General features: G+C 48.2%; 1 protein-coding gene across 3 annotated transcripts in view; it reads right to left on the bottom strand.

Annotated features, from left to right (window-relative positions):
* Positions 1-14,412: 14,412 nt before the first annotated feature.
* Positions 14,413-24,727, bottom strand: part of SERPINB6 (serpin family B member 6) — a 28,156-nt gene continuing 17,841 nt past the window's right edge. For all 3 annotated transcript variants that reach the window (XM_077886432.1, XM_077886431.1, XM_077886433.1), the window contains exons 3-7: positions 23,481-23,627; positions 19,641-19,758; positions 18,420-18,562; positions 15,100-15,255; positions 14,413-14,927 (exon numbers count right to left, since the gene is read on the bottom strand). In XM_077886432.1, the coding sequence (XP_077742558.1) occupies positions 14,523-14,927; positions 15,100-15,255; positions 18,420-18,562; positions 19,641-19,758; positions 23,481-23,627 (969 nt within the window). In that variant the 3' untranslated portion in view covers positions 14,413-14,522. The remainder of the gene's footprint in view (positions 14,928-15,099; positions 15,256-18,419; positions 18,563-19,640; positions 19,759-23,480; positions 23,628-24,727) is intronic.

Here is a 24,727-nt window from a genome sequence, read left to right as displayed (position 1 = left end):
GTGAGACGGAGTAGCAGCGGCATCACCACTGGGATAAGAGAGTCTCCACTGTTAGATGCTTTATGTTAAGCTTCCTCCGAAAATAGTTGTTTAAGAGGGAGTGTCTCACATTTAAAAAAATAAATAAGTGTGAAAGCCACTCTCTAAATATAGAACAGCCCAAACCAGTACAAATTATTTCAAGTCTCCATGTGCGAAATGTCAACCAGGAAAGTACAATAGTGGTATAGTTCGCACAGCAAACCCTACACACAATAGGTCATGTTAAATGTTAAAGTTCCTCGACTGTCCTCAGCTCACAGTGCCTCCAGGGAGCCTTTAGCTGCAGCGTGTACTGGAAGCCTGCAGTTTCTGGAAGGCTGGTGTGTTGGCCATGGGCAAGCCCCCGGCAGAGCAGGGTTCAGCCTCCCCTGGGCCTCTTCCGGCCCACACAGCCTCACCTCACACCTCTAGATGTTTCTGGAAATAAAGGACTGAGTGTCAGAAAGAGATACGCAAACTCTGAAGCCCTGATTACACCCATGTCTCTAGCCTGTCTCATGAGCTGTAGGCATTCCCAGGCTCTGCACTATTGGACACCTCCCAGAAACCTGGGGCGAGCCCTTTGCCCCACTCCCAAAGCTAAATGATCAAAGGTCCTGTCACTTCTATCATCCGAGCAGCCTTCCTGTCCACCGCCTCCTCGTCACCTCCACGCTTGGGTGAGGCTCTCCTCGCTCCTCTCCTTCACCTGATCTCCACACTGAAGCCCAAATAATCATTCAAATCTGATCGTGTTACAGCTCAGTTGAAAACCCTTCTTGAAGGGAGAAGAAATGTGTGGGAAATATCAGAAAGGGAGACAGAACATGAAGACTCCTAACTCTGGGAAATGAACTAGGGGTGGTGGAAGGGGAGGAGGGCGGGGGGTGGGGGTGACTGGGTGACGGGCACTGAGGGGGGCACTTGACGGGATGAGCACTGGGTGTTATTCTGTATGTTGGCAAATTGAACACCAATAAAAAAATAAATTTATTATAAAAAAAAAAGAAAACCCTTCTTAACACCCTCTCATCCAAAAGATCAAGTCCAAACTGTCAATCAAAGAGTGTAAGCCTTTTAAAGTCTTGGCTAAGTCTTTGCTCCTTCCAAGCTGTGGGAAACCTTCTGTAGTCCCTCCATATCCCGCGTGCACGTCCCTCCATCCTCTCCATGAACACATGGGGCGCCTGGACCCCTACCTTCTCTGTCAAAATGACGCTCAAACAGTGCCTCCTCCAAGAAGCTTCCCCAGATATTTCCAAGTAGTGTTTGCTTGTTCTGCTTCAAATAAATAAATAAATAAATAAATAAATAAAATCCTATGGCCATTCTGAACCCCAAATCAATGCAGTGAGGATTGCTTGAGCAGGAACCCAGGCAGTGGGATGGATTCCAGAGTGGGGCAAAGGTTGGGAACCATGGACCACTGAGGGAGAGTTCTCTGATTCTCAATCATTCCCCATGTGATTACAAGGATGGCAGGTCCAAAATCTGCAGGGCAAGGTGGGCAGGCTAGAGACCCAGGGAGGAGTTGGTGCTGCAGCCATCTAGAAGCAAAATTCTCTCTTCATTGGGAGGAAATTACTGTCATGAAATTCATGTGATGCTTTTTTTTTAAGATTTTTATTTATTTATTCATGAGAGACACAGAGAAAGAGGCAGAGGCACAGGCAAAGGGAGAAGCAGGCTCCCTGCGGGGACTTGATCCCAGGACCCCGATCACCACCTGAGCTGAAGGCAGACTGTCTCTTTCGTGCCCCCTTCTGATGAGCCCAACACGGGGCCATCTGGTGAAGTAGTAATATTGACAGGGTTTCAGGGTGTCAGTGAAAGGGGGAGTTGGAGCTGAGAGACAGTAAATTGGGGACCGACATGGCAATGCACCGTTCCCGCTGCTCACTATAGCCTGGGGGCAAATCCGAAAGGCAACCAGTGAGTCTGTTTCTCTTTTCCTGACCCCCGTCAGGCCCTTCCTTTCCACGCACATCACTCGCACAGACTTCATTTTATGGAGCTTTGCTTGAGTGCACTTCCCTTTATTGAGTTTTGTAGATACTGGTTGTTTTTTTGTTTTGGGTTTTTTTTTTGTTTTTGTTTTTGTCTTTACAGATTGAAGGTTAGTGTCAACCCTGCATCAGGCAAGTCTACGGATACCATTTTCCAACAGAATTTGTTTATTTTATGTCTACGTCTCACGTTTTGGCGACTCTTGTAAGATTTCGAACTTTGTCATTATGTGTGTGATGAGGATCTATGCTCAGTGATCTTTGATGTTATATAGTAATTGTTTGGGGGCACCACAAACCACACCCATATAAGACGGAGACGTAATGGATAAATGTTTTATGGTTCCTGCCTACTTCATTCCATCTCTCCTCCTCTCCTCCGGCCTTCCTATTCCCCGAGACTCAACACCAATGAATCAACGTGCAAGTGAAAGAAAGAGTTGCACATCTCTCACTTTAAATCAAAAGCTAGAAATGATTAGGCTTAGTGAGGACGGCATGTTGAAAGTCAAGAGGCCTCTTGTGGCAAACAGCCAAGTTGTGAAAGCAAAGGAAAAATTCTTGAAGAAAATTAGAAGTGCTGCTCCAGTGAACACATGAATGGTAAGAATGTGAAACAGCCCAATTGCTGAAATGGAGAAAGTTTTAGTGGTCTGGAGAGAGGACCAAACCAGCCACAGCAGTCCCTTAAACCAAAGCCTCACCCAGACCAAGTCCCTAACTCTCTTCAATTCTGTGAAGGCTGAGAGAGGGGAGGAAGCTGCAGGAGGAAAGTCTGAAGCTAGCGGAGGTTGGTTCATGAGGTTTACGGCAAGACGCCATCTCCATGACATCAAGTGCAGCGTGGAAGCTGCAGCAAACTATCTGGAAGATCCAACTAAGGTCATTTATGAAGTTGGCTGCACTAAATGACGTATTTTCAATGTAGACAAAATAAGCTTCTACTGGAAGAAGATGCCATCTATGACCTTCTTCACTGCTAGACAGGAGAAGCCAATGGAGCTTTCAAAGCTTCATAGACAGGCTGGTGCTCTCCTTGGGGGCTAATGCAGCTGGTGGCTTGAAGTTGAAGCCAATACTCACTTGCCATTCCAGAATCATGCTAAGTCCACTCTGTGCTCTATAAACGGAACTTTTATAGCTTGGATGACAGCACATCTGTTGCAAATACAGTTAACTGAATATTTAAAGCCCACTATTGAGACTTAATGCTCCAAAAGAATGATTCCTTTCAAAATATTCCGGCTTGGGATCCCTGGGTGGCGCAGTGGTTTAGCGCCTGCCTTTGGCCCAGGGCGCGATCCTGGAGACCCAGGATCGAATCCCACGTCGGGCTCCTGGTGCTTGGAGCCTGCTTCTCCCTCTGCCTATGTCTCTGCCTCTGTGTGTGTGTGTGTGTGACTATCATAAATAAATTAAAAATAAAAAAAAATATTCCTGCTTATTGACAATGTACCTGGCCACCCAAGAGCTCCAACAGAGAGGTACAATAAGACGAATATTGTCTCCACACCTGCTAACACAACATCCATTCTGAAGCCTATAGATCAAGGAGTCATTTCAATTTTCAAGTCTTATTAGTTAAGAAATACCTTTTGTAAGGCTAGAGCTGCCATAGCAATGATTTCTCTGATGCATCTGGGTGAAGTCAATGGAAAACCTTCTCTTTTTATTTATTCATGAGAGACACACAGAGAGAGGCAGAGACACAGGCAGAGGGAGGAGCAGGCTCCACGCAGGGAGCCTGATATGAGACTCAATCCCAGGACCCTGGGATTATGCCCTGAGCCAAAGGCAGACGCTCAACCGCTGAGCCACTCAGGAGTCCCAGTGGAAAACCTTCTGGAACAGATTCACAACATTCATGATTCACAGAAGGTCAAAATATGAACATGAACAGGAGTTTGGAAGAAGTTGATTCCCACCCTCATGGATGACTTTGAGGGCTTCAGGATTCCAGCGGAGGAAGGAACTGCAGATGTGGAAACAGCAAGAGAACTAGAGTTACAAGTGCAGCCTGAAGATGGGACTGAACTGCTGCCGTCTGACGATAAAAGCGAAAAGAATGTGGAGTTGCTTCTTACAGAGGAGCCAAGGAAGTGGATTCCGGACGTGGCACCTACTCCCAGGGAAGATGCTGTGAAGACTGCTGAAATGACAACAATGGGTTATAATATGACATGACTTGCTTGATCAAGCAGCAGCAGGGTTTGAGAGGATAGACTCCAATTCTATCAAACAGCATCACGCGCTACAGAGAAACTGCTCATGAAAGCAAGAGTCAATCAATGCAGCAAGTTTCATTATCTTAAGGTACAGCTGCAGCCACCCCAAACTTCAGCAACCACCACCCTGACCCAGCAACTGCCATCAGGAAGGAGGCAAGACCCTCCACCGGCAAAAAGATTACTCACTAAAAGCCCAGATGATGGTTAGCAGTTTCAGCAATAAAGTATTTTTAAAGTAAGGCTTGTACATTTTTTAAATATAATGCTGTTACTGCACACTTCATAGACTATAGTGTAAATGTAACTCTTATATGCACTGGGAGACAAAACATTCATTTGACTTGCCTTATTGCAATATTTGCATAGTGCGGTGGCCTGGCCCCAAAACCACAATACTTCCAAGGTATGCATGTATAAGGAACTCACTCACTGATATAACCACAGTATGTCTGTTGACAAGGTGATGCGCTGGGTCACAGCAGCTAGGGACAGGTAAGTTCTTCTGGGCCAGTGTTGGTGGGAGAAGTATTTGGTACTTCAGCTGCCCCTTGATTGTGCTGTGGTTCCTGTGAGGCATATGGGAAGCCGCCATCTGGTGGGTGCAATTGGAAACACAGAAAATTATAGTTTAGACGTATGTAAAGTATGCACAGGGAAATAGAGGCTGGCCTATCCAGTTACGGTGTATTATAGAAAATCCAATTATAAAAAAAAAATTCCAATTATAGAGATTAGAGGGAAAAAAAAAAGTTGAAATTCTCTGGCAACAGCGATATTGTCCATCATAGAGTGAAAATCTACAGACACTTACTTATTGTGAGATTATACTTCTTTATTTTGCAAATCATTTTAGCAAAATGGGCCCAAAAATTAAGTACTGGGTTTTCATATCTCAAGAAATAGAGAGTGTGATGTGCACAAAATGGTGTTTACCGCCCACCATCGTGGGTAGCATAGTGTGATCTCTAATCATGTGAAGACCAGAAGATGCTATCTATAAGAAAATACCAACATTTCCTTCAAAAGATAAATTTTTTTAATGATTTATTTATTGGAGAGAGAGAGAAAGTGAGCAGGGGGAGGGGCCAGGGGAGAGAGAGAGAGAGAGAATCTCAAGCAGACTCCCTGCTGAGCATGGAGCCTGATGCAGGGCTCAATCTCATGATCCTGAGATCATGACCTGAGCCGAAATCAAGAGTTGGAGACTGAACCGACTGAGCCACTAAGGTGTCCCTAAAATGTAGTAGTTATTTTTTTAAAAAAGATTTACAGATTTTATTTGAGAGAGAGAGAGCATGAGAGCAAGTGGGGGAGGGGGAGAGGGAGAGAATCCCAAACTGACTCCCCACTGAGCGCAGAACCTGGCACGGGGCTCAATCCCATGACCCTGAGATCACGACCTGTGCTGAAATCAAGAGTCAGAGGCTTAACCCACTGAGCCACCCAGGCATCCCCAGGTAGTAATTATTTCAAGAAGATGCTACCCACAGGTAACAGTCTAATGGGTCCAGCTGCAGGGGTACATGGACGTGTGGCTTTGTGAAGCAGACTTTTCATTTGATCAAATGACTGTTACTGTAAATTAGTTTGTCATTTTCAAAAAGCAAAGCAATTCGTGAAAAGTGTCAGCTCCATTCGCAGAAGAAAAATTACATATTCCTAAAGCCAGTTTCATTAAGCCTTCAAATAGAAAATCAGTTTAAGTTCTCCATTTAATTCATGGATGGATAGCCGCTGGGTGGCTCAGGGGTTGAGCGTCTGCCTTCAGCCCAGGGCGTGATCCCAGAGTCCGGGGATCCAGTCCCACGTCGGGCTCCCTGCAGGGAGCCTGCTTCTCCCTCTGCCTCTCAGTTTGTGTGTCTCTCATGAATAAATAAATAAAGTCTTTAAAGAAAAGAGCATTTACACTTAAAAATATATAACTGGATAAATTTATAGTCTACATCAGAATCCAATGAAACTGAGGTCAAAAATTTTGTAGCATACATATTTGGAAAAACAAGAGTTATATTGATAAATGATTTGGTAAGTTTTGTCCCATCCAAGTATTTGGAAAAGAAACACATGCTGTGTGGAGGCAAAAAGACTGTAGCTATGGAAATATTCCCACTAAAATAGTTACACATTTATACATTCTGTCAACGCAAAATGAGCAAATCTTTTAGTTTCCTTAAAAAGGAAAAGTAGAGAATTTTATTTATGCTTAAGTGAGGACAGCTGCCCAGGATACCCAATCTTCACAAAGAAGAAAGTGCTCCTCAGAAGGATTGAGGAATACAGAGTTGTACCTGTTTTTTTTTGTTTGTTTGTTGTTGTTGTTGTTTTGTTTTTGTTTTTTGTTGTTGTTGTTATATCAAGAGTTACAGATCATCAGGACTTCAGACATTCCAAAAAATAACAAACTTGGTCTTGTGCTTTTAGTATGTGCAAGGTCGCAGGCTTTGAGGTAAGGGAATTTAAGGAGCTTTTCACTCTTTAGTTTGAAGTGTTTCTTTTAGGTTATTTGCTGATGAAGCAGAGGAACAGCGTGTGCTCTGGGCAGAAATAGAGTGCGTGCTTTGCAGCGTGGTTAAGTCATTCTGACCCTTGTAAAAGTTAAGGTATCGATTCCCTGGGAGCCCTGGAGCAGGGCCCCAAAACAGTAAAGGTTGAAAAGGTCCTTTATCAATTTTAATATGAAAAAATAGAATTGAGATCTTTATTTTTCAGAACTTGCTCTGAGCTTACTTAGGTCTCTCAGCACCTCAAAAAACGAGTGTTTTCTCAATTAAAAAAAAATGCTGCATTCTACAGCAGGTCTGGCTGCATGATTTGCAGGATCCAGTGCAAAATGCAAATGAAGGACCTTCTGATCAAAACATTGAGGTTCAAGACAATCATAAGAGAGCATTAAACCAAGTGTGGGCCCTTCGAGACGGTGGCTGCACAGGCCACGTGCCTCAGAATCCATGAATGCTGGTCAAGAGACAAGAGCCACTGATGATGGCTAACTGAGACGACAATAATTTCAAATTCGTGAATAATACAATGAATGAAAAATTGTTAGAAAATTTTAATAAGATCGTATTGAAAAATAAATTTTTGAGATAAATACTAGTGACATTTCAGCAGATTCAGCTAAGAAGCAAATTAAAGTATATTAATAGGTAGCAAGAACAATTATTCTGCTTATTTTTTAAACACTCAGATAATCAGGGGTACCTGGCTAGCTCAGTTGGTGGAGCATGAGACCCTTGATCTTGGGGTTGTAAGTTCAAGGCCCATGTTGGGTGTAGAGATTACTTAAAAATAAACTTAAAAACATACGTAAAAAAGTAAAGATTTAGATAATATATATTTTTTAAAACTTTGCTTTAATTTATATGTTAAATTTAATCTTTTGAAAAAATATTTTTAAAGACCATTTTGACAAGAATTATTTTTTGGTCCACTTTAATAAAAACCAGGTAGGCAGTCAGTAAATCAATTTCTAAAAATAAAACAATCAATTATTTTCACTACCTCTTTCATTTTCAGGTGTCCCAGTTTGGACACACTACATACCTAGCAAGTATATTTGATTTCATGTTATAGAGATGTGTATAGGTGTTACATTATGTTTTATATCCTGAAAAAATAATTCTATCTTTTCAGAAAACTGTGTGAATTGTTGTCTTAATCTGAGCCCAGCCGTGTTGATTGTTTCCTCCAAGAATGGTGGGGGAAAGGAAATGTTACTTCTAAAAAAGATGTTTTTTTAAGATCTATTTATTTGAGAGAGAGAGATATCACTCAGAGAGTGGGGGGGAGAGGGGGGGTCGGAGGGAGAAGGAGAAAGAGAATCCTCAAGGAGATTCCCCGCTGAGCATGGGCTGGATTCCAGAACGCTGAGATCATGACCTGAGCTAAAAACCAAGAGTTGGACAGTTAATCAACCGAGCTACCCAAGTGACCCTAAAAAGGAATATTTTAAAATTATTAGCTACAAGTTCATAGAGAAGTTATGGCACTTATTTTCATGATTCATTTCCCTTTGTAGCTCACTACCTTTTAGCAAAGTGACATGGGTACCTGTGAATTTCAAGCAAACTGGTGACATAGTTGCCCTAGGCATTCTAAGAAAGTATCTAAATGACTCTGATAAGAAAGGGTTTTTAATGATATTGGGGCACTTTTCTAACGTTGAGAAGAGAATGTATCCAAAGCTCTGTCTACAGGTTAAAAATAACAGTAACAATATAAATGATATTTATCTCAAAGGGTAGATGTGGAAATTAAATTAATATGTAAAGGGCTCTGTACTTGGTCTACCTAATTAAGAAATTAAAACTATCCATAAATGGGCCTATTATTGCATCTCTTAGCCACTGTCTTCTCCTGTAGGGTTAGACGGCTATTTCTGCATCTACTCATGTCACTATATAATTTTGCTCCTTTGTTCTGCAGATGAGACAGATGACATTAATTTTATCATGTTGTATTGACTTTGTGTTCCTGGGATAAACTCAACTTTTCCATAGTTCCTTATATCACTAATGAGATTGTTTTTTTTGTTTTGTTTTGTTCTATTTTGTTTTGTTTCATCTTCCGCATATTTTGGCTAAGGCTGATTTGTGCCTTGATTGCTACATACAGTTTCTACTGCTGGAAATTTGAACTCAGTTTCCATCTGCCTGCAAGGTTAGCCTTGAGGTTAGCCAAGATCCAAACAGTCTCAGCGAGGGAATGAATAAAAAACATGGCCCCAGTATATTCACAAAATAGTTAGGCCTTACCTGATGGTTCCATTCTCTTTTCCTCAGATTATGTGTTAAATCTTCAGAAAGAATAATATGAAGTCAACGTACTTTACTGAAGTAAGGATAGTGAAATGCACCCAAGGATAGGTACTTCACTTGGCTCTGGCCACCATCTGCATGACCATTGATGGCCAAACTCAGAGAGGGTCATCCCAACCAGAACTGTGTTTGCAATGATATTGTGAGTATTTTGAAAGAATGAATTGATATAAGAACTTGAGGAAAAAGGAAGATAAGATGGGAGAAATGTGAGAGGAAAAACGTTGCAGGTATTTATGATGACTTAAAAGGAAAGTACATCCCCAACAAAATGTTACAAACTGAATTCAACAATACATTAAAAGGATCACGCACCATAATCAAGTGGGGTTTCTTCTAGGAATGCAACATTCACAAATTAATCAACCTGATACATCACATTAACAAAGTAAAAGATAAAATCATATGATCATCACAATAGATGCAGAAAAAGCATTTGACAGAAGTCAACATCTATTCATGATAAAAGTGCTCTTCAACAAAGTGAGTATAACAGGAACCTACCTCAACACAATAAAAGCCACAGTTGTGACAAGCCCACAGCTAAAATCATACTCAATGGTGAAAAACTGAAAGATTTTCCTCTAATATCAGGTACATTACAAGGATATCAATAGTCAGCATGTTTATTCAACATAGTACTTGAAGTCCTAGCCAAAGCAATTAGGAAGGAATAAGAAATAAAAGACATCCAAATTGGAAAGAAGTAAAATTGTCTCTATTTCAGATGATATAATATTTTATATTATATATATATAACCCTGAACTCCACACACAAAAAACTGTTACAAATGATAAACAAATTCAGCAAAGTTGCAGATGTAAAATCAATATAGAAATATCAGCTATATTTCTATACACTAATAACAAACTATCAGAAAGAGAAATTTTTTTTTCAGAAAGAGAAATTAAGAAAACAACCCCATTTACAGTTGCATCAAAAAGAATAAAACATCTAGGAATAAATTTAACCAAAGACTTGAAAGACCTGTACACTGAAAACTATAAGCCATTAATGAAATAAATTGAAACAGACACATAAATAAAAAAATATTCTGTGTTCATGGGTTGGAAGAATTGTTCATACTGTTAAAATACCATGCTACTCAAAGCAATATATAGATTCAAAGCAATCCCTATCAAAATTCCAGTGGCATTTTTTAGAGAAATGGAACAAACAATCCTAAAATTTGTGTGGAACCACAAAAGACCCCAAATAGTCAAAGCTATTTTGAAAAAGAAGAGAGTTGGAGACATCACACTTTCTGATTTTCAACTATATTACAAATTATAGTAATCAAAACTGTATGGTATTGGATTTTAAAAAAGACACAACGATTAATGATAGGAGAGATTAACACACACACACATTAACAGAACAGAGAATCCAGAAATAAACCCACACACGTATGGTCAATTAATTCACAACAAAGCAGCCAAGACTATATAATGGGGAAAGGAGAGCCTCTTCAACAGTGTTGGGAAAACTGGAAATCCACATGCAAAGAATGAAAGAGGACCACTAGCTTATACTATACACAAAAATTGACTCAAAATGAATTAAAGGCTTACATGTAGGATCTGAAAGCATAAAACTCCTAGAAGAGAACATAGGGGATGAATTCCTGGACATTGCTCTTAGCAATGATTTTTTAAAAATTATTATTATTTTACACCAAAAGCAAAGGCAGCAAAAGCAAAAACAGGTAGGACTACTTGAAACCAAAAAACTTCTGTACCATGATGGTAAAGGAAACCATTACCAAAAATGGTTTCCTATGGAATAGTATGAAAATGTATGAGAAGGTAACCTATAAAATGGGAGAAGATATTTGCAAATCATACATCTGATAGAAACTCATATAGCAAAAAACAAACAAAAAAACAAAAAAACCCCAAAAAACAATCCAAATTTAAAAATGGGCAGAGGAACTGAATAGACATTTTTCCAAAGAAGACATACAGGTGGCCAACAGGTACGTGAAAAGATGCTCAGCATCACTCATCATCGGGGAAATGCAATGTCAAAACCACAATGAGATATGGACTCATAACTGTTAGAGTAGCTTTTGCCAAAAAGATGAGAAATGCCAAGTGTCGGCAAGGATGTAGAGAAAAGGCAATCCTCGTGCACTGTTACTGGGATTGTAGATTGTTTAAACCAATCCAGTGATTGTTTTAAATTGTTTAAACCAAATCCAGTGATTCCACTTTATCCAAAGTAAATGAAATTACTCAGTCTCTCAAAGAGATCTGCATCCCACGGCCACTGAGGTATTTTTTACAACAGCCAAGACATGAAAACAGCCTAAGGGCAGCCTTCTCTCTGTGTCTCTTGTGAATAAATAAATAAAATCGTAAACAAAAATAAAATAAAAAGTTTTTTAAAATCTTTATTTATTTTTTTATTTATTTATGATAGTCACAGAGAGAGAGAGAGAGGCAGAGACACAGGCAGAGGGAGAAGCAGGCTCCATGCAGGGAGCCCGACATGGGATTCGATCCCGGGTCTCCAGGATCGCACCCAGGGCCAAAGGCAGGCGCCAAACCGCTGCGCCACCCAGGGATCCCTTTTTAAAATCTTAAAATGAAAGAAACTTTAAAAAAATTTAACCTTTAGGGTATAATGTACAGCATGATAACTATTTTTTTTTAAAAAAAGGAAAGAATGGACCCCACCAACCATACAAACACAATCCCACAATGTTTAAATATAAGCTTTTCTTTCCTGTACATAGTTTTTAAATAATATTTGCCTGGTTTCATAAAAATACAAGTTCATTGTAGAAATTTTTTTAATTCTTACATATGCCTCCAAATAATAATAAGCAAAACCCACCTATAACCCTGGAACCTGTTTTGTTTTTTTTTTAATATTTTCTTTATTTATTTTATTCATGAAAGACATGGAGAGAGGCAGAGACCCAGGCAGAGGGAGAAGCAGATCCATGTAGGGAGCCCGACACAGGACTCAATCCCAGGACCCCGGGGTCACTGCCCGGGCCAAAGGCGGGCGCCAAACCACTGGGCCCCCCGGGGATCCCCTGGAACCTGCTTTATACACGTCAGAGTGCAGATTTCCCGCCGCTCTTCCTCTCCCCTGGAGCCCGTGGCTTTTCGGATCTCTGCTCCAGACGACCAGCCGCGGATCGGAGTCCTGCCCCGCGGAGCAGGTGTTCAGACGCCCTGCGACCCGAGGAGGGGAGCTCAGGCCAAGGTGCGGCCCAGCCCCAGCGCCTCCGGTCGCGTCCCCGGGGAGCCCCGATGCCCGTGCCCTGCTTTCTGTCTCCACCTGCCAGGGGCGCCGGGCACAAGGTCGGGGGGGGTGCGGGGAGCTGCCAGTGGCAGGTGTCTACAAGGGCGGCAGGTGCGCGACCCCTCGCTGCCCGTCCCCCCCGCCCCCCCCCACGCCCTGGCCATGTGCCCTCGGGAGCCTTTCCTCCCAGAGCCACGGTGCAATCCCAGGGCGTGCCCGCAGCCCCCCACTCCCCACCCATGGCCGGTGTTCGCGGTCCAGGGCCTTGTGCTCCCGGGGCTAGAAAGATCCCGGATCCACTTTCTCAGATGCGAGAACAGCAGCAGAGACACGAGCCTTCCCTAGGGCTGGGCCGCTGCAGGCTCCCTGTGCTGCACAGCTGGCCCTGTCCCGTCCGCTGTCCCGCGTGGGGCCGTGGGGCCTGCAGACCCCGCTGCGGCTCAGCAGCACCGCCCGCCCACCCTGCCCGGGAGGCTGCAGGTGCTCGCCCACCTTGCATAGCCCAGCTGGCTCTGTCCCCTGTCCCGCGTGGGGCCGTGGGGCCTGTGGACCCTGCTGCGGCTCAGCAGCACCGCCCGCCCACCCCACCCGGGAGGCTGCAGGTGCTCGCCCACCTTGCTTAGCCCAGCTAGCCCTGTCCCCTGTCCCGCGTGGGGCCGTGGGGCCTGCTGACCCCGCTGCGGCTCAGCAGCACCGCCCGCCCACCCCACCCGGGAGGCTGCAGGTGCTCGCCCACCTTGCATAGCCCAGCTGGCCCTGTCCCCTGTCCCGCGTGGGGCCGTGGGGCCTGCGGACCCTGCTGCGGCTCAGCAGCACGGCCCGCCCACCCCACCCGGGAGGCTGCAGGTGCTCGCTCACCTGGCTTAGCCCTTTCCGCCTTCACGGCCCCCCCGCTAGGCACTCCTGGGGATCACAGCGTCCACGTCAAACACGATGGGGCCACGCGGGCGCCCGGGAAACGTTGGCGAGCAGGTGAGACCAACCACCTGCTTCCCAGAACCGAACCCCGGGGTCTTTTGGTGGTCGATCCTTGCAAGACAGAACGGGAATGCCCTCGGGGCCGTCTCAAGGGACCAAGCAGTATTCAGGGACGTGCCTTTCATGACAACTGTGCATCGGGGGACCCTTCAGAGGCACCCTGACTGCCACGCCGAGGCCTTCCCGAGAGCTCCGGAGCAGCATGGGTGTTCATTCCACGCGCACTGCACCTGCTCGCCCGGGCAGCTCCCGGCAGGCGGGACGCTGGGTTGGTTTTGTGACTTCCCACCCGACGGCGCTGCTCCCGGGGGACAGACGCCTGGAAACCCAGTGCTGAGCGCGGCACCAGGCGGTGGGCAGGCGGGGGTGCCAGGGCCCAGCCAGCACCCCAGGGGCCCCCGCCTCCTCTCCAGCCACTCACAATGCGGCCCCCCCGGGCCCAGCCTCGCCGCTCACCTAAGCTACTGGCTTGGGTTCCGCGGGGCAAGGGGAACGCGAGTGACGCCAGTGAGGTCCCCGAAACAGCCCAGCTCTCCCCCCAGGCCTCACACACAGAGGCTCCGGGTCACCGAGCGCGGTGACCACCTTCCGCACGCAACACGAGTGGCCGCAGGAACCTTGGCCACGTCTTCTCCAACACTCGCGGTCAAACCAACTCCCCCGGCGATCTCAAGTCAGAAGGTGTCTTCCGCCACTGCACGGGGAACACGCCCCGTCTGGTCACCCTGGGCCACTGATAATGCTCAGAGCAACCGGATGTCGCCCATCTCAAGGAGCCTGCGACCCCAGACCCTGGGGCTGGAGAGCGCAGGCAGGCAGGTGCGCACGTGGCAGGGGTGCGTGTCCCCACGTCCCCACGTGCCCACCTGGCTCACGCTCCCCTGGCCTCTGTGCTGGGTCGCGAGCCCTCCCTACAGCTCCTCCAGGCCGTGTCCCCGTCCTCTGGGCAGCTGGCCCTGCGCCCCGAGGAGAGCCCTCCGGCAGGGCGGTGCGCCCAGTGGCCCCCGCTGGCCCTGCCACACGGCCCCGGGCTCCGGGAAGGGCACCTGCGGGTCCGAGGCACAGGGGGCACGGAACACACACGCGCAGGAGCCCGCGTCACAGCGTTTCACAACTAGGCCTTTTATTTCGGATTGTCGCGCGGGTCACCTGGCACGACAGCCTCGGGGCGAGGGCATGAGCAGGAGAGGGGAGGGCTGCGCGCCGGGCGCGCTCCTCACGGGGACGAGAAGCGGCCGCAGAACAGGACGCTGCGGCTCTTGCTGTGCTGGATGAAGAACAGGAAGGGGCGGTCGGCGCAGAACCGGGGCACGATCCTCGCACAGCGCAGCATCATGACGGCCGCGCTGGCGGCCGCGGCCTCCGTCCCCTCCTCGTTGACCTCCACGAAGGACTTGTGCACCACCTTGGACAGGTACAGGTCTCCCCTGGACGACATCCCCGAGAAGTCGGCCTTGCTCTGCTCGAAGGCGTCGGTCATGCCCAGGCTGCAGAGGACGGCCTTCATGTCGTACTCCTCCTCCAGCTTAAACCTCGGCAGGAAGACCTCCACCTCTTCCTCGTCCAGCATGTCCGGCCTCGTCCACTCCGTGAACTTCTCGTAAGTGAGTTCTGTCTCCACCTAGGACAAGGGAGTCGCACCCTTTTAGGTCTGGAGGGTGCTGCCCCGCGGAGCCCTCTCTGGGCGGTAGGGGACGAGGGGCAGGAGGGGACGTCATGCTAGCCCTAGACGCAGCCCCCGACCCCACCCCGGGCCCTGCCGCCACCGCGCCACCGCGCCCGGCGCTCCTTACCGTCTCCAAACTGACGTTTTCATCTGGAAGCATGATGATCATGTTCAGCTCTCTGCCCACATAGGGAAGCACCAGAATTTTGGTGAATATTTCTCCTATATAGGTCATTTGAAAGGTAGATTTTTTAAACATCATTTGCACAGGCTTCTTCTCATTCTATAAAGGAAACAGATAAACGTGAAGCTGAAACAAGACCCGGTGGACACGCCGGACAAATCACCAGAAGTGGCCGCCACGGGTTCTACACCCACTTTCTTGGCTTCCAGGGTACCACATGGGTCCCCCTCTTCTGCTAGTCCACCCTCCTTGCCTCGAATCCAAACTCTGGGGGTACTCGGCGCCTGCTTCTTGGTGAGCTCAATCTTGGGACTTTATTTTTTTTTTTTAAGATTTTATTTATCTACTCATGAGAGAGAGCAAGAGGCAGAGACCCAGGCCGAGGGAGAAGCAGGCTCCATGCAGGGAGCCCGACGTGGGACTTGATCCCGGGACCCCGGGGTCACACCCTGAGCCAAAGGCAGATGCTCCACCGCTGAGCCACCCAGGTGTCCCCAATAATGTGACTTTAAACAGAATCCCCAAATTTATATTTCTAGCCTTCTAGGCTTGCCCAGATAGGTCACGCACCCATAGATCTTCCTGCGTATCTGGCACCTGCATTTGGACACTAAAGAGACCTCCAACGTCACACGTCACAATGGGCTCCTGACAGTCCCTTCCAAGTCTGCTCCATCTACAACTTTCCCCATCTCAGGTGATGGCAACGCCATTCATCCCATTGCCAAAACCTCTGTGGAGTATCCCTGACTCTGGACTTTCACGCCACAACGGACTCAATAGCAAACCATATCGGCAAGACGTTCGAAATATTAACATAAATGGGATCAAGCCAGTCTTTGGTCGAACACCTCTCTGCGGCTCCCCCTCTACTCCAAGGGAGTAAAAAAGCTTTAGTCCTTAGGGGGCCTACGACGGTGACAAGAGCTCGTCCCCGTGCCCTCGGCTCCCGTCCGTCTCTGCCTGTCTGCTCTAGTCACAGGGGCCCCCGATGGTTCCAGGGCAAACCCAGCCTGCTCCATGTCTGCCCGATGAGCCCGAGCCCAGAACCTGGACGGCACACGCCCTGGCGTCGCTGTGCTCCTTGCTCGGTGAGGGCCACAACCTGAAACTGCACCCCAGCCACGGGCTGCATCCTTCCTCCGTGACTCCGGTTTTCCCGCGTGTGCTCACTGTCTCGCCCCAGGAAGACGAGAGGGGTGTGCACTGGCTTTGCCCACACCGCGACAGCCCCGTGCCTGGCCCTCCACCAGCATCTGCAGAATAAAGGGATGGACCCCTGAAGCACCAGGAGACCCAAAGGACCAGGCGAAGTGAACACATCTTACTGGGAGAAGAATGCATTTGTCCCCAGTGTGTCCCAGCGAGGCGGGAAAAGCACAGTAAGGACGGGGAGCACATCCCAGCCAACAGCCCTCCTGGGCCGCTGACTTGTGTGGAGTCTAAGACCTATGACTGTTGCGACGGGGCAGCACGTGAGTCGGTGTCATAAATGGAAGACACTTCTGTTTCTTTTCACCTGTGCCCTCCAAGGTGAGCCTGCACCGGCCTCAGCCACACCTGCCTCCTCCTCCCTCAGCGCCCTGTCCACCTCCAGGGCCAGCCATCAGCACGCTTTTCCTCTAACAGGCCAGACAGAAAATATTTTCAGCTGTATGGACCATACGGTTTGTGTCCCATCTACTCGACCCTGTGGTTATAGCATAAAATACATAAATCAGCACGGCTGTGCTCAACACCGACTGCGCTCCTTTTGCCTTTCTCCACGGGAGAGATTAGGAAGCCAGCTGGAAGTCCCCACCTCCCTGCAGCCAGCAGCAGCCACACGACATAATTGGGGCCTGCGAGATACAGAAGGCAGGTTTCTCTCTGAATAAGAGGTCAGAGCCCCGAAGGAGGCGAGGCGGCGTTTGCTGTCACCCTTCGTCCTTTCCCTTCCTCCCGCCCGCATGGGAGGTGGGGGCGGGCAGTGCTGTGAGTGTGGCCAGGGCACAAGGCCGTGTGCCAGGCACGGAAGACAGCTGCTTCCCAGGCAGCCCCACTCTCTGCCCACCTGCCCACAGGCCTCTGAGAGGGGAGATGAAATCAGGCCCTAAGACACACCTTGTTAAAAATTAATTTCAAGGAGAGAAATAATCTCCCCGGGCCGTTCGTTTCACAATAAAGCTCAAAGGGAAATATATTTCTTGAGAGACTGGAAGTTCAGGCTCACGTCTGCTTAGAAGATCTAAGTTATGGTCAACGATCAAGAATAGGCTGCAACTGGTCTAATTTGTCTACTCAGATATATGTGCAAAAAACTCTAAAATGAAAGGTAAGTAAAAAAAAAAAAAAAAAAGGAAAGAATACACTAAATTCAGTGACAGAAAAGATATAAAGCCACCAGCAGATAGTATCTTCAAGGCTGGAGATACTCTGCTTGCTGTCTACCCTACATACATGTCCTTCTGTTTGCTTGTTTTTGTTTTTTTTTTTTTAATTTTTAAGATTTTATTTATTTATTCATGAGAGGCAGAGAGAGAGAGAGGCAGAGACACAGGCAGAGGGAGAAGCAGGCTCCATGCAGGGAGCCCGACGTGGGACTTGATCCCGGGTCTCCAGGATCACGCCCTGGGCTGAAGGCAGCGCTAAACCGCTGAGCCACCCGGGCTGCCCTGTTTGCTTGTTTTTAAACCAAACTGAGTGTTTGCTATCCTTATTATCCAAAGAAGATAGCAGACAGACATCCCTGCAGGGGGGGCTTCCAGACGCTGCTGGGAAGGAAGGGCACACAGGTACTGCTGGGAATGTAGAGAAACGGGGACAAATGGGCAGGATCCAGCTATACAATAAGCCTCATACATCATACTCTGCAGTTTAAACCTCAAACGCTCAGGAAGCCAAGAGAGCCCTTCCGCCTGACAACTGACACAGGATGTGTGATAAGACAGAACACCTGGCAACAGTCTGGCAGGGGACTGGGGAGCCCGATGAGGAGGCACACCGGGGAGCCTGGCTGCTGGCACCCAAGGCTGTGCAGGAAGCATGTTACTCCTTCATCATTCCAAAATATTCACCTTGCTGGATTTTTTTTTTTTAAGATTTTATTTATTTATCCATGAGAGACATGCAGAGAGAGAGAGAGAGAGAGGCAGAGACACAGGCAGAGGGAGAAGCAGCCTCCACACGGGGAGCCTGATGTGGGACTCGATCCCGGGTCCCCAGGATCACACCCCCCGGCTGAAGGCGATGCTAAACCGCTGAGCCACCCGGGCTGCCCATACCTTGCTGACTTTAAATGGCCTCTCCGTGGTCTGCTCTTTGTTAAACTGTTTATCCCAGTTTCCTTTGAAATAGATGGCATTCACGAGAATCAGATTAGTCTCTGGGTCAACTGAACCTGGAGACAGCAGGTCCACAATTTTACCTGAAAAGCAGAATGAAAGAACCAGTGAGCTGAAAGGACTTCCCCACGGCTGGAGAGAGGCAAACACCCCGTGATCTCGCTCTTGTGTGGAATCTAAGTAACAAAACAAACGAGGGAGGAGGGGGGGGAGGAAGAGACAAAGCAAGAAAGGAGAAACGCACTCTTAACTCTAGAGAACAAACTGGTGGTGACCAGAGGGGGCCTTGGCAGGGGAGGGGTGAGCGAGGTGAAGGGGACTCAGGAGGGCCCTCACCCTGAGGAGCACGGAGGACGGTGCGGAGGGGCTGAGGCACTATCTTGTGTATCCCAAGCTAATACAACGCTGTAAGCTGACTCACTGGCTTTTAAATTTAGGAAAGACATTTCCTGAGGCATGCGTCAGGCACAATATTTAAATTGGGCCATCCTCTTGTGAGGTAGATAAGAGGAGTTCGGTGTCCCCAGATATAACCACGTAGGAGGACTCTGGTCCTTAAAACAACAGCAGCACCAGAGCCTCTATTAGAAAAGCCCTGAAAAGAGCAATAGCATCACTTGAGCAAAACCTGAAGTGCGTGGTGAACTCGCCACAAGTGAGACTGAGAGGAATGCGTGGTGCCCGTGACCAAAGAGAGGAATCTGAGGGAGCATCAGGAAGCTGAGAGGCAGCAGAGAGTGCCCAGAAGAGCTCAAACTCTGAGCCGCAGGACGACAAGGACTCCGCCGGGTGCCCCACAATCACGCACGGTGGTCGGCGCAGCGCAAGCAATGCTGGGCGGCGGGCGGCGGAAGGCCCGGATCTGTCCTCCTCTTTACGGAGTTTGTGAAAAGACAGACTATGTGTTAACGCCAGGGCCACCAGGACAGATTGTTCTAGAAGAGGCGTATGGATTACTGAGAGGCCTCACAGACTCGTTAAGGACAAGAGGGAAGAGCTAGAGAAAGTGGGCCCAGGCTGGTGATACGTCAGAGGCAGAGTCTGGGCGCTGCGTTCCTCGGAGAGAGGCGTCAGCCCTGTTTAGGTGTCGGTGGCCTTGTGAAGGGGCGGCCGGCGAGGCCGGGGGGACACTCTGAGGACAGAGCCACCGCGCGTCTTCACCTTCCGTCCTTCCGGCCACCCAGCGGTTGATGTGTTCCCTGGACTGCTCGCAGGCACTCAAGAAGTCGAGCTCTTCCATCTCGGCTTGGTAGAATGTTCGGCAGGAATCCTTGAAAGACTAGGAGAGAGAGCGCACCGTGACCACCCGGCCCCCGGCTGCTGCTGAGCCACACCGGCAGGCAGGCAGCGCAACCGGGCGCGAGCATGGGGAGAGCCTGGGGAGCCCACCGAAAGCCCGCTGTCTCACTCTCCAGCCACAGTTAACCCTAGCTTGTGGCCCAAGTGACGCAGGGGTCCGACCCAAACAGACCGCAGGCGCTGCCGGATTCTCTGGGGGCCGAGCAGCACACCAGGGAGGCAAGTGCAGATGCACTGGGCTGCGCTGGGCCGCACTGGGCCGCGCTGGGCCACACAGGCTGACACTCCCGGGCCAGGCCAGCCAGGCGCCCCCGGGGAACATTTTAGATGGGCCACACACAGCTGTTCAGCACTTGGCACATGGCCGGGGCCACTGAGGAACTGAGTTCTGTGCTGTGACTCGATTACCCCCATGGCAAGGCAACAGATACGTGTGCCTAGTGCCTACGGGTCTGGATGGCTTTACCCTAGAGGGCCAGCGACTTCAAAAAGAGGTCGAAACCACGTCCTGTTAATACAGTCTATGAAATGGTGATGATGTCATTGGATACGTACATCATGCCACATGAAAGCAAAAAACCTTATAGAAAAGTTAACGGACTAAAAAAAAAAAAAAAAAAAAAAAAGAAAAGTTAACGGACTGAAAGAACTAATTTGTGGCCAGCACGCTACAGGATGGCTCCTCGATCCTTCTTTTGAACAGCTTACGGCTAGGTATTTAACTCCCCTTTTCAGGACCGGTTTTCTATTACAGGATTTCACGTTTCTGCTTCAAGATAGCATTGGGAGAGGTAATGTGGCACAGCAGCTACCAACGCAGGTCCTGCAACCTGTTAGCCATGTGACTTTAAAACAAAACAAAGAAAGTCACAGTTTCTCTAAGCTTTCCTGTCTTCCCCTGTACGTGAGGATGCAGCATTCCCCTGAGGACCAGGGGAGTGAGTTCTCTAGAGCGCCACTGAGGTCTCAGCGTGTTGCAGACACTGTACCAGGTGGTCCAGGGGCCGCATTTCACTGAGCCCCCGTGTAGTCTCTGCTCTGCCATCTTTGCTGCTGTCCTGTTGCTCCAAGCCACTGAAAATTTTTGAGTCTTTCAATGTAAGAAAATACTCTGGAGGCAACCCGGGCCCTCATGTATTAAAATAAAGTGTCACACCCCTGGGTGATTTCTACGACTTCTGAACACATTTGAAAAAAAATAACTTCTTGCTATTTAAGGTACCACTTGATAAGCAATGACTAATCAAACTGAAGGGATATCTCATTATACACTGACTGGTATTGGATTCTTGGAACAGTAAATTAATAAGAAATAACTGAGAAACATTTGTAATCCCTTTATCTTCTATTTCTATATCAAAAGAGATTTGAGGGATCCCTGGGTGGCGCCGCGGTTTGGCGCCTGCCTTTGGCCCAGGGCGCGATCCTGGAGACCCCGGATCGAATCCCATGTCGGGCTCTCAGTGCATGGAGCCTGCTTCTCCCTCTGCCTGTGTCTCTGCCTCTCTCTCTCTCTCCCTCTGTTACTATCATAAATAAATAAAAATTTTAAAAAAAATTAAAAAACAACAACAACAAAAAAAAAAACAAAAGAGATTTGAAACACCAATGCTTTTCTTAAAGTATCCACCCTAAAAGATAGAAGATTAAAGATAACCAACCACTCGTTCTTTGTGTTTACTGGAAATTTTGTTCTTCTTTATACCAAAGGCTTATGGAAAGATGGCAACTGCCTAAGGCTGATAAGACACGCTGTGACAAAAAAAAAAAAAAATGACACCGTGGTGAACAAATCTTGCCAATGTTTGACCTCATGCTTGACTACATTTACTTTACTCCAATTATTTTAAGACAACTTGAGTCTGAAACAAGTTTAGAAAATAATGAACAGGCAGCCCCGGTGGCACAGCGGTTTAGCGCCACCTGCAGCCTAGGACGTGATCCTGGAGACCCTGGATCCAGTACCACGTTAGGCTCTCTGCATGGTGCCTGCTTCTCCCTCTGCCTGTGTCTCTGCCTCTCTGTGTGTGTGTCTCTATGAATAAATAAATTTTTAAAAAATCTTAAAAAAAAGAAAAGAATGAACAAAATCATGATAGAATAAGATTGATACCCCAAACACAGAACTCAAAAATCAGTAAGAAAAAGATATATAGCCCAATAAAAAGTGTGCAAAGGAAATACTTAGAAAAGATAAAAAATTATCATTAAACATAAGGAAAGTTGTTCGACAGAACATGAGAGACTCCTAACCCTAGGAAACGAACAAGGGGTAGTGGAAGGGGAGGTGGGCGGGGGGGATGGGGTGACTGGGTGATGGGCACTGAGGGGGGCACTTGACAGGATGAGCACTGGGTGTTGTGCTGTATGTTGGCAAATCGAAGTCCAATAAAAAAAATATACAGAAAAATAAATAAATAAATTCAAGCCCCACATTGGGTATAAGGGACTGCTTAAAAATAAAAGCTTAAAAAACATATAAATAAATAAATAAATAATAATACAAAAAGGAAAGTTGTCCGATCTCACTAACAGTCAAAATGTAAGAGGTTAACCACACGCAGCATTGATGATGGCGAGTGGAAGTAAACGCTCTGCTAACATCCCTGGAGAGAATGGAAGTAGCCACAGCATTTTGGACAATCTGGCAATACTGCCTACAACTTCAAAGCTTCACTCCTTTCCTCCCTCCTACGAACCCACATTGGAGCAGCACGTACATCGGCACAGGTCACGTATGGTAATATTCACTGTCTAAATGCCCCTCGATGGGGGGAGTGGTGGACTTTGTGCATTTCCGGACACCCAGACTCCGGAATAGCAGATGACAGTTAAACAGAGGTAGACCCCCGATATCCAGAGAATTTAAGACACGGTGCTGGGTGAAAAAAAAAAAAATCACAAAACAACATTATGGCATATGATGTCGTGCAGAGAAAACCCCCACCACACAGATTTCTGCACGAACAGGGGATACAGGCCAAATCTACAATGGGAGGGATGAGGTGTGGAAGAGGTTGTGAGGACTCTCGCTTTGTCCGTTTTACTTATGTTTTTATAGAACAGGAATATACTCATTACTTAACAGAAATATACTCACATATTACTTGAGTAGTTTTTGAAAAATGAAAAAGAAAAGCATGAAAGCACTATGAATAAAGAGAACCAGTATAATTAGACAAATAGCTTTATGAAAATTCTGCAGCAGAGAAAAACAATAAAAATACACATGTAAAAAGTCGAACAAGTATCGCAGTGCATTAAAAAAATTATCAGTGTGTGTGAAATGACAATTAGAAATATTCATTTTGATCACTTGTTTCGGTCCAGTCATCTTTTTTTTTTTTTTTTTTGAGAGTTTTATTTTTAAGTAGCCTCTGCACCCAACCTCTGGGGCTTGAACTCCCAACTCCCAGATCAGAGTCCCATGCTCTTCTGACTGAGCCAGCCAGGTGCCCCTGGCCCAACTCACCTTGAATTGTGTCTGGTCCATGTCAGCTCTTTTTATAATTGGCTCCTTTAAGCTTCCCAAAAATCTGGACAGTATTTGTTATAAGGTTCATTTCACAAAAGGTAAAATTGAAACCGGGCTCGAGGGAGCATGAGGTCAGCGAGAGGACGCCCGGGCTTCCGCCACCCGCAGGACCCGCCTGCCCTGGCCCCAGGGCCCCTCACTGGGCGAGCGGGACTCAGCGGACTCACCGAGAGGAAACCGCAGGTCTTCTCCCCGAAGAGCCTGTTGGCAGTTCTCAGCAAGTACCGCGCCTCGGCGCTGTTGACTTCGTTGAGAAGCGCCTGGAAGCCCTGGTGGACATCACCGCCTCCGCCGCTTTTACTTAAGGAAAGTGTCTGAAACCCAAAACAGAACGTGCCCTGAATTCGGGGAGTGGACGCGACAGTGCGCTCGGCCTCGAACCGCACAGATCCAGCCCAAAAGCTTCAAACAACTCAAGACTGAAAGCACTTCCCGCGGGGAGTCGGGCCGGAGCCCAGAGCCCGCCCGGAGGCCGCTGCCCTTGCCCGCCCCGCGCCGTGTGCTCGTGCGTGTCGCGTGTCGCCTCTGCACCTCTGCGCGGTCGGCCGCAACCAGGCCCCGTCTCCGCAACCGCAGGCCACTCTCCCCGCGCGGGGTGCAGCGGGAGCCACGCGGTTCTGGGCCTGGGCCTCACCGGGCCGGGCCGCTCCATGCACTGCCCTGGCCCCGGCCAGCGGGATGTGGGGAAGCCCAGGCTCCGCGGGTGGAAGCCTCGAAGCCTCACGGAGAGGCCTGGAGAGCTGACACGGCGGGGGGTGGGGGGTGGGGGACAACCTGCCGGAGAATGGAGGCCCCGGACATGTGAGAGGCCCTCCGGGATCGTGATGATCTCAGCTGGCGCCACGTGGGTCAGACCACGGGATCTGAGAAACAGTCTTTGTTATTTCCGGCCACGAAGCGTGGGACGCCTTGTTCTGCGGCCGTTGATGCTCCTGAGCATCCTAAGGACGCTGTCGGCCAGCAAGTGGGGTGTAAGCAGAGAGACAGAAACCCCAAACTAGACGAAACGACTCTGCTGACACCTTGATCTCAGACTTCCAGCCTCCAGAACTGTGAGGAAATATCTTTCTGTTGTTTGGGCCACTCGGTCTGTTACCTTGCTCTGGCGGCCCGAGCAGACTGGGACATCCAGTCTGGATGGAACATTTTCGAAGAGAGTGTCCCAAAACTCCACACCCAGGAGCCATACCAAGGAACTTCACAGCCCTGTTCCTCGTGGACTTCAAGCCTGAGCCTGGCCCCATGATGGGATGAGACTCTGGGGTCTTGGGATGGCATGAGTGTACCTCACCTGCTGGGGGCTTGGAATCATTAGGGGCCAGAGGGTGGACTATGGCAGTCCTCAGTGGCCCCAGTGAGCCATACCCGCAGCCCCCGTCTTGGGCTGACTCTGGGCTCGGCCACATGACTGGTG

Source organism: Canis aureus, chromosome 37 (assembly GCF_053574225.1).
Source record: "Canis aureus isolate CA01 chromosome 37, VMU_Caureus_v.1.0, whole genome shotgun sequence".
Lineage (NCBI taxonomy): Eukaryota > Metazoa > Chordata > Mammalia > Carnivora > Canidae > Canis > Canis aureus.
The sequence above is the reverse complement of the archived record's forward strand: the minus strand, read 5'-3'. Positions and strand labels throughout refer to the sequence as shown.